Source organism: Uloborus diversus, chromosome 4 (assembly GCF_026930045.1).
Source record: "Uloborus diversus isolate 005 chromosome 4, Udiv.v.3.1, whole genome shotgun sequence".
NCBI lineage: Eukaryota > Metazoa > Arthropoda > Arachnida > Araneae > Uloboridae > Uloborus > Uloborus diversus.
The window spans coordinates 15,436,889-15,447,513 of NC_072734.1; the positions used below are offsets into that span (position 1 = coordinate 15,436,889).

Sequence of the window (10,625 nt, forward strand, 5' to 3'; positions counted from 1 at the left end):
TTGCATGACACAGAACACTCCTCAGTATCGCAGCAACATGAAGGTCCCCTGGCTTTATTTATGGTGTACTCAATCTCTAGTGGCCCCTGATGACGTATACCGAAATTCAATCCCTGGGACCATCAGGAGAAAGGGTAGCAAAGATAGAAAATCTTTTTTCTTCACAGTTTTTGTGTTCTTGTTGTTTGACAGTACTACTGTCCAGATGAAACAAAGGATCAAACTAAAATTTTAGACACACATTCCTTATGCACCAAGGGTGTGCGATTTGACCCTCCTTGCTTTTGCCCCCTCTGGGGTCTGTGGTGTTAATTTTTTCTATACATATTTACGGAAGAATGGGGGGGGGGAGGCAGCATTTAGAAAGCATACCAAAATTCACCCCTGGTGTCATTATTGGCTTGAGTAGTCAAAGCTTGAAAATTAACATTTTTCAGATTTTTAAATAACTTTAAATAGGAGACAGTTATTAGTTCATACTGGATGTGTGTTTTTTATTTTTATTTATTTATTTATTTATTTTTTTTTGTCAACTCATAGCGCCTCACTGGGTGGTCTGATTTTGATTATTTAATGCAGGAATCTCCAAGCTATGAGCCTCGGGCCACATCCAGCAAGCAAACAGAATTTGTCCACCCCACGGAAAGCTCTTAAACCAGGGAGGATGGTAATTTGGTAGATAGTTGGCAGGCAAACTAGATTTGATAGCTTTTAAAGGCCAAGGGTTTTGGTGTTTAGAATGAAGGCATCCTTTTTTGCAGGGAAGAGTTTAAGGTTTTCTTGGCACGGAAATTTTTGAGATAGGGTTGGTTTTGAATGGTCATGTTCTTCATCCATTACATAATTTTCTTTCTGAGTTACATTTTTATAGAAGGTATGAATGAAAAAAAAATGTTCTTATTTTCTGTCTTATTTTGATTGAAACACTTACAATTTTTCATATTTCTTTTAATATTTGCTTGTGAATCATGCTGATTATTGTAATGTAATCCACATCTTTTTTTTATATATATAAAGGATAAATTTATTTACATGCTTCAACATTAAGAAGAATTTTGTTCAAAACAATTATAAATTTTATACAAAAAAAGAGAAGTTTTTTCTTATGCATAAACCCCCGTTACACTCACATTCGGTTAAAAAATAATAATAACAATTGCAGCCACCTTACATTTTTTGCTTGTGTGTATCAAAGCTTATCTTGAAAGCTTTAAGTATGCATTTTTGATAAATTATTCTTATTAATTTTTTTTAATGAAGAATAAACATTGTTTTTCTAGCATGTCTTCATGTTTGCCCTACCTGTCCGTACTCTACTTCATGGGAAGGAAGTTTGTTGAGGCATATGCGGACCCATAAAGAGGAACGACCCTTTTGCTGTGAAATTTGTCAAAAAAGATTTAAACAAAGAATACATCTACAGCTTCATTTCTCAACTCACAGTGGTGAACGCCCTTTTAACTGCGCTATTTGTAATAAAAGTTTTACTCGTAATGATAGCCTTAAAACTCATCGCCGTGTTGTGCATGGTGTGCTTTGAGTTATTAATGATTTGAGTCTCAATCATCCCTGCAGTGTTAATACTCAAGAAAAAAATGTTTGTGTGTGAATATCTTTCATATATACTTGATTTTAAGCAGTTGCAGATAAAATGGTGACTGAAAATGTGAAGAAGAGTAATAAAATGTTTGATTTAACAATTCAAGTGTGTTTTTGCAGCCATAAAACCTTAAAAATGTGTCTTGTTTCTTCACTTAGTAGTCCTTTTGTTAGTTTTAATTGTTTTAAATTTTTTAATAATTAGTTTTGTTTTTTGCCATTCTTGCTTTTGAAATAGAAGTGCTTTTAATTTGTATCCCATTTTCCCCTATTGCATTTCTGTTTCCAAATACAAATAAAAGGAATCATGTAGTATTGAGCTCTTTGCCAAACAGTGAAATTTTGCTTCTTGTTTTGTAATTGTTAACTACACGGGGGTGTCTTCAACCCCTGTGTAGAGGGGTCTTCTTTTTGCTTTGAACTGCTCTTTAATTTGTACATAAGCATTTTTCAAAAGCATGGGATACATCTCAAAAGTTGCAATAAGTATGCAGTAAAATCTCATAACAATGAAATGGGCTAAATTTCTGCACAGATTTTAAAACCAGGGGTGATTGTTGTAAGCTTTTCAAACCCCAAGCTAATCTTGAAATCAGGAAAACTTACTTCCTCAGCATGGTTGTAGGCATTTGTAATAGTTGACCGGAAGCAGCTGTTACTTGCAATAGGATAATTGTCTTAAAAAGGGTGTTGACCTTTATCACAGATGGATAAATTGTCTACAACAGGTCTAGTCCCTGAGCCTGTTGCTGATCGTCACTTTTGTATTTAAAATAAATGTTCAGTCTCATTTTAATTTCCAATACATTAACTGAGTTCCATTGCGACAAAATTCCATTCACAACGAATAAAATTTGAGGTTCATTGTTTATGCAATTTTATGGTAATTACGTAGTTCAGATAAAGGTAACTTGTTTTAATTTATTTAAAATTATTATTATTTTTTTCTAATTTATGTCTTTTATATGTACTGAATACATTTCAGGAAGTATGCTGAATTTGCATCTATGTACCTATTGTTCTTACTCTACTAAAAATAAAGCACATTTGGATCTCCACATCCGTACTCACACTGGTGAGCGCCCGTTCAGCTGTGAAATTTGCAAAAGATGCTTCAAGCAAAAACAGCATTTACATCAGCATAAACTTTTACATACCGGAGAACGCCGCTTTGAATGCTGCATTTGTAAAAAACGCTTTGTCCATAAGCAACATTTGCAAAATCATATGATTGTTCATTTCAACACCAATTGATTGTTTTATGTTTGTTATTGTAAAAGTACGTTTCGAAATATTAAGATTAAGAATTTTTATGATGTGTTTTGTAATCATCTCCTATTACATTTGTTTAGTATTAAAACATCTTTGTTATTAACCAATTTTTAAAAAAAAATGACTGCTTTTTTTACTAACTTGAGATGAGGGAAATTTATTCCTTAAATTTGGACCGTCTGTTGCTGCCTGTTATAAAAACTTGGAATGTCAAATATCCATTCTGAAAATTCTTGTGATAAAATAAAAAGAAAACTTTGGATGAAATTTTTCTTGTCAGCTTTAAGAAACTTTCATAATATGATATACATATGTGTACCACAGCATTATTTATAAAAGCAACACATAGTGAAAATCAAATTGTGAAACTTGAATGTAGATCCTAGTGACTTTTTTCTCTCTAATAATTGCTTTGTTTTGTAAGTAAACTAAATCCTTATAGCTCCCAAAAAAACTTTATAGCTACTCCTTTAATATTCTTTGATGTAATTGATCTAAACTAATGTGGGTGGTTACGATTGTTTTTTCAAATTGTTACGCATAAATGTATGTGTATATATATTTGTGTGTGACAATTAAAAATTATAAGTTTGTAGATTTGAGTTTTAATCTTCAAGTTCAATAAAACCATATTTCATTATATAACTCATAATAGCAGAAAATAAACAAAATTGAAAGAGTGATGGTGTAGTAATATTAGAACTAGGCAATTATTTTGAAGTTTTTAGGCAGTTAAAGTAAAGAAAAAGCTTTGGCATATCGATATTTTGTAAATGTTGATCTATGAACTGGAACAAAATAAGCTGAGTCAATATGTTGTAAGGTTCTAATTATAAAATATATGGCTACAACATATATAGCAAGAAACTTCTTTTTCAAGGTGAAAAAGGTTTAAAACTTTGAAATTTAAAGCAACTGTCATAGGTGCCAGCATGAGTGTTGCTTTGAATTCCAAAGCTTTAATTTTTTTTCTCCTTGAAAACAGGATCCTGGTTACCTCAAATATCTGGATTTGTCATTTTTCTTCTACTAATGATCTTGATGTGTTATTTTTGAAGAACAATCACTTTTGATGTTAATAAGAGGGGATTTTGATAAGTATAGATCAATTTTTGATGGGTGGATGGCTTAAATTGGGCCCCCTGATTAACTTTATTAGGAGAAATGTTTCAATCTTAACATATGCAAATGAATTTTGAAGCTGAAAGTTCAATGTTTTTTTCCTTACTTCTCCATTTGCTATGATGAATTAGCTCCTCATTGGTCTTTATAGCTGTCTTTGAGCCTACTGCTATTTTATTCCATGTAGTAAAAACCAAGGCTGCAAAGTCATGGATTTGAAGTCGGGACTGTTTCAGTTGTAAAAAAGTCAGAGTCTGGGATCATATACTTTAAAATTTCAAGAGCCAGAATCTCGCTGATTTTGAGGTGAAGGAATCAAAAGTCTAAAGTTCTAGTAGTCTTTTTCCTTCTGACTCCTGTGTTTTAGTATGGCAGCATTCAAAAATAAATAAATAAATAAATCGTTTGTTTTGTGGCCCACTGAAACATTTTCCTTTGTAACTAATCTAAGGGTCGAAATAAGTTGAACCATTTTCCATCGAAGCTGGCCGTCCCTTACCGAAAGACCTCTTGTGAGAACCAATTTTTACAAGGAGCAGTCTTGCACTTCTGAATTGTCACTAAGCATAGTTTTCAGAAAAATCATAAACTGGTAACTATATTTAATGTTTTATGTATTGTGGGCTGAGTACTACAACCAGGTAAATACTAATTCTGCAAGATAAAACGGTTCAATTTCGTTGAATATTATTGTTCAAAAGAATATGTTAATAATTGTAATTAAATCAAATATAGAATTGCTGGTTTGATAAGCGTGAAATCAAGATTTAACATTTTCCAAAAATCTTTTTAAAAGATATATGTATTTCTTTCTTGCTTGACACATTATTAAAAGAAAGTGAAATGTAGCTACCTAGTTGTAGTATTCAGAGTTCACAGCCAGTTAAAAAGAAATGAATGCTGTTATTTTCCTCTTGTTTGTTTATGTTTAATAAATCTTTTTTTTTTTTTAGGAAATATAAATTTGCTCCAGTGTGGAGAGTGCTCTTATGCAACACGTTTCCAATCCCACTTCTTCAGACATGCACGTAGTCATACTGGAGAACGTCCGTATTCCTGTGAACTTTGCTCAAAGAGTTTTACTCAAAAGTACCATCTAAAAGAGCATCAACTTTGCCACAGTGGAGAGCGCCGCTTTGAATGTTCTACTTGTAAAAAGCGTTTTATTCATAAACATCATTTACAAAAGCATAAGTGTCCATGAAAATGTGAACTAAGGCTCTTCGTGTTTAATTTCTTTAAAGAATGTTTTTCTGCTTATTCATTTTGAGTAATTAATAATTTATTTTTTAATTTAATAAATCTTATAAAAATTTGGATTTCAATCTGCTGATAATAACTACAGTTGAACTCTTTTAATATGATCACGTTTAATACGAAATCACGGCTAAAACGAACATTTTTTCGTTAAGTTTGGTTTACAGGGTGGCGACAGATCAGGGAAATCAGGGAGATCAGGGAAAAGTCAGGGAACTTTATTGATCAGGGAAATATCAGGGAATTTTGAAAAAATAATAAAAAATCAGGGAAAATTGATCAAATGAAGAAATTTTTTTTTTGCTTTGCAAAGTTAAACACCCTTTTTTCCTATTCATTTTCCGCCAATTATTTGTTTTAAAAAAAGCAATATTAGTGAGATGTGATTATGCACTGACACATGTTTGTGCATTTTTTCCCCCTTAAGGTTAAAGTATTGAATCTTAAGTTATTAACCACAGGATGAATTTCTTAAGCTTCTGTGTCTGTAAAGTTGTTTATTTTATGTAGTTTGAATTTTTCTGCTAGGCGTTCCATGCTACGTAAAAGAAACAAACCAACAGGCAAAGAGGAAGTTGCCATTAAAGACTTTGCTCCATTGCCTTTACTCATTGTCTTGAAGTAGCTAGCGTACTGTAATCACAATTTCAAGGTTTTTTTTTTTTTTTTTTTTACAATTGATACTCTAAGAGCTTAAAAGGTATTTTACTTGGCGTTTTCGATTTAATTGCTAAAATTGAATGTTAAATGAAAATCAACTTTGTTTTTTGCCATCTTATTATTCGCTGTCGCTTTAGATTATACAAAGGTTTTATTTTTATTTATATATATATATATATATATATATATATATATATATATATTTTTTTTTTTTTTTTTTTTTTTTCAGACTTTAAAATTCTTTCATTTTAAAACTAAGTTATATACTATACAATTTGAAATTAATTATTGTTTTTTTACATTTCAATGTTTGTTAAAAAAGTTTTTTTTCCGACTAATAATGAATTCATTTGAAATTGAATTGTGCACATAAGTAAATATTTTTACTATTTTTTTAATAGTTAAAATGCTGTATTCCTTCGTTAAAACCTAAGTTCTTGATTAAAGAATAGCTCAATATGACTGGTTGTTGAAAGGTTTCAATTTGTTTTACATAAATATGTCCATTATTTATGTAAGTAAAACTGCATTACTTCTATACTTTCACAATTACTTGTTATTCTCGCAGCAACAATTATGCTGCTTAAAAATTCAGTTCAAAATTATTTCCAAATAAACTTTTCTAGTTTTATGATGATTAGGTATTTCTTTACGAGTGGTTTTAATAATTTCTTAGAATTCTTATGTTTACAGGATACTGGAAGTAAAGCATTTGTTTTAGATTTCCTATAATATTTCTCGGTAGATAATTTAATATACTATTTTTACTAAAAAAAAAAAGCTTTTTTTCAAAATATATTTTTTAATTAAAAGCTTAAAATGTTTTAAACACTGCATTTTATTTAATATGCAATGGTTTTCAGGTAGGGTAAAGGAAGAAAACCATTATCCATGGTAACGTAAATCAGGGAAATTCAGTGAACTTAATCAGGGAAAAGTCAGGGAACTTTTTTTCGCCGTTCCTGTCGCCACCCTGGTTTACTATCTAATTACATTAAAAAACTCACGTATTATACGTACATTAAATTAAAAGTCTTGGCTAAGATGAACAAAAATTTACTTGAAATGTTCATGGTTGGATACTAAATTTTTTTTTTTTTTTAGAAATTATTCATCATTTTGTTAGGTAGTAGAAGTCCCATTGGGTATTGAGAAGAAAATACAGTAGAACCTCCCTTAAAGGACACCTCTGAATAAAGGACACCTCTATTTAAGGGGCATTTTTTCGGGTCCCAGTCCCTTTGAATAGGGACTTCCATGTATTTGCCTCTATGTAAGGGACACTCTATTTAAGGGACAGTCATAGAGAAAACAAAATTACAAAAAAATGAGGTACAAGTGCATAAGAAAGAGTGAATTTACTGGAATTCAAGTTTCACTTTTCCTTTAAAAATTAATTGAGGAGAGTTGAACATTAACATATGTTGAAGAAACAAGTATTATACATTGTAAAAATCTTGCTGAAATTTACATGCATGATTTGCCCACCCAGATATTTATTCAAGTAGACTCAGGGCCAAAGAAGAGGGCACAGAAACTGACTAGCTTTTTATATAGAAATTGAAACGTGAACGCTAATTGTAATTCACAATGTCTTGCATTGTGAATTACATGATATGAAGCAAATTCATGCAATGAATTACTTGAAAATAATTGCTTTATGGGGAAAAACTTTGGACTCACCAAATTTTTAACTCAATTATAATTAATAAAATAATAAAAAAAAATTAAAAAAATCATTAAGTGTGAATTTCATTTAGTTGTGTATGAAAAATGAAAAGTATTTAATCTTAAGTGTTAATAGTGTTTGTAGGTTCATAAAATAATATACTGAGTAAAGTTCATTGCATGTATAAACTAAAATACCTCCGAAGAAGGGACATCTCTATTTAAGGGACATAATGACGGGTCCCATTAGTATCCCTTATTGAGAGGTTCTACTGTATTAAATATTTTGCATAGAAAATAAATTCCCGTTCATTTGTTTACCTGTGGACATTTCAATTTACTAGGAGATAAAACTGTGATCTTCCATTGTGGATTACAAACTATTCCTCCATTGTTGATTATCACCTTCCTTTCTCAATATTTTCCAAACACATTCTTTATAAGAAATGAGTTTTTTTCTGAATGTACTAATAGTTAGGTTACAATATGTGTATTAGTAGTCATGTTTTTTTAAAATATAAGGAAGCTTTTCGTCGTTTTTTCACATTATCATTCCTTCACGATTTTAACGAATAACGGTTAATACAAACAAATTCGTGGATTTTTCACATTTCGTATTTACCGAGTTCAACTGTATATGCTTTGTTGCTTGTCAATTGTTTTTGGTCTACTAAATGCTCACTCCTTTTGGATGAGACAGTTGTTTGACCAAAACAGGCGCAATTATGTACTGGTTTCTTGTGGAATGTCTGGATTCTTGTAATATTTCTGTTTTTCAAAAGCAAATTTTTAGTTTTACAACAATACTGTACATAGCTGGGGTGGCCTACAGCAAGGTTCGCATAGCCCTCACGAGTCCTAACATCTGGAAATGTTGGGCAAAGTGGAATGGTAAAATATTTTCAGTTCGCAGCGCCAACTAATTTCTTGAGCATATTGTTGATTCTAGTCAACAAAAAAAATAAAATCAACTCGGAAGACAAGGTAATACTAGTCATTTTCAAAAAATTATGTACATATTGTAATAATTTGGTTTTGTCAAAAAGTTTTTTTTTTGTTATAAAATGATTAAGCTTTTATAATTATAATTAACATTTTAATTATTAATTGAGATATTCTGATGTCCAGTACTAGACTCATTTGGTTAATTTTAGGCCTGTTTTGGTTTTAAGTGTTTAATATGATTTGTTAAGTGTAGGAAGGACAAATTGAAGTAGGTAACTTATGTATTAATTAATTAATTCATTTACTCTCATTCATAAATAAAGTCATTGATTCATTCATTCACTTATTTTCTTATTCATTCACTATTTTATTCACTCGTTTATTTTTTTCTCATATATTAGTTGGTTCATTCATTTATTTTTTTCGTTTCATTATTTAATTTTATGAAAAATACTTTTCACTTGGCTCCATCCAAAAATAAAGTGAAAATTTTCATTTCAAGGTACAAATTTACTGCCAAAAGTTAAAATTATTTTAATACAAGTTTTATTATAAAATACATTCTTTATTTATGTCCTGTGATTTTCAAAACAAATTTCCAATTTGTTCATTTTGAAAAAGATAATTTATTTTAACTATTTCACTTTGCCTGACATTCCCCTACTTCTTACATTCTGGCACTCCTTAATAAATTCCCTTAAAGGCTTTCTTTGTTAAATCAACAAGTCGGATCGCATAAAAATTTGTCAAATCTTTCTTTTCAACTCTGTTCTATTGGTAATTTGACATGTTGAGCATTGTAAATGTTTATTTTGTTCCCTCAATTCTCGGTTGTGTTGCATCAGAACTGAAATTTGGCATGCATCACATTTACCAGTTCATCAATAAGGTGCAATTTTAATGACTTGACTAGTAGATAGAGCATTTTTCTGGTTTGTTCATCCAATGCAAATTTTGAGACATTATAAGTATGGACTTAGTAATAAGTAGCAGATTCATTATTACTTAAAAATGTGTGCAGCTTCCAACTAGGCTTTTTTGTATGTAGTAAACATTTCTACACTTTAACTAGCACACTGTTCTTTTTCACATCATTTTTAACGCTCATGAATTGCTTCTTGAACGTAATATTGCATCTAAAGACTGAGACTTTTATAACCAGACCCATATTATAACCAATGAGCATGCTTGCAGGTTATGGGCACGTTCTGACTGGATCCCCCCCCCCCACTCCCTTGTCCTACAAACCTAGAAAATAGTTGCTTTGTAAAATATTTCAATAATTATATAATTCTTCAAATATGAAAAATCAGCTTTCAAGTTATACAAGGTCTGATTACTGCAAGGGCAAGCCCTTTGCCCAGGTCCCCCTCCTCCCGCCCTCATTAGAAATAAACCTAAACTCTAAATTCATCTTTATTTATTTATTTATTTATTTATTTTATTTATTTATTTTTTTCCGGATAACTTTGCATTCTTAATTTGTAATAAGAAAACTAAAAAAATATAATGCAATTATCGCAGCAAGATTACCTTTATTAATCAACCTTTTTGGAAAATTGGTAAATGTTAGATTAGAAATGGGATAATTTTGTTTTCTATTCATTAAGCAATTGCTGTGCTGTTTTACTAGTTCATAGTACATTATACAACCCATTACGTGTGGTGTGATGAACATAATTCTCAACTTATGCTAATAAAATTTTCTGTTGAAACAACTTATTTACTGCAGTTCAATTGTTAGTCATGAAAGTATGAGAAAAAATGCTTTGTATCACATACATTTTGTTTTCTGTTTTCCCCCTTTTCCTTTGTTTTAAACTACTTTTAACTGAACTTAGTTACCATGAGTCTCAATTAAGCAGGTTAAGAGGGAGATTATTGTGTTTCAAACTATGTTTTTGTATTTGTGTCTTGCTTGTTCATAGTAAATGTTTCTGACTTACTACTTTTCTTTGTTGCCCGGTTTTTATAGCACAAGAGCATAAATTGGCTATACTACACCAATATACCACTACTACAGTTTGAATATCCTCGCAAAAATGAAGTATAACATGAATTTCAAGTAGGAACAATATTACATGGGTCGTAATATGTTGTTG

At 30.6% G+C, this 10,625-nt stretch overlaps 1 protein-coding gene across 1 annotated transcript in view; it reads left to right on the forward strand.

Annotated features, from left to right (window-relative positions):
• The window catches only part of LOC129219854 (gastrula zinc finger protein XlCGF71.1-like), a 246,465-nt gene extending 241,268 nt beyond the window's left edge, over positions 1 to 5,197 (forward strand). Inside the window, exons 2-4 of the mRNA XM_054854165.1 lie at positions 1,281 to 2,840; positions 4,729 to 4,736; positions 4,947 to 5,197. Of these exons, the coding sequence (XP_054710140.1) occupies positions 2,554 to 2,840; positions 4,729 to 4,736; positions 4,947 to 5,197 (546 nt within the window). The 5' untranslated portion in view covers positions 1,281 to 2,553. The remainder of the gene's footprint in view (positions 1 to 1,280; positions 2,841 to 4,728; positions 4,737 to 4,946) is intronic.
• Positions 5,198 to 10,625: the final 5,428 nt, after the last annotated feature.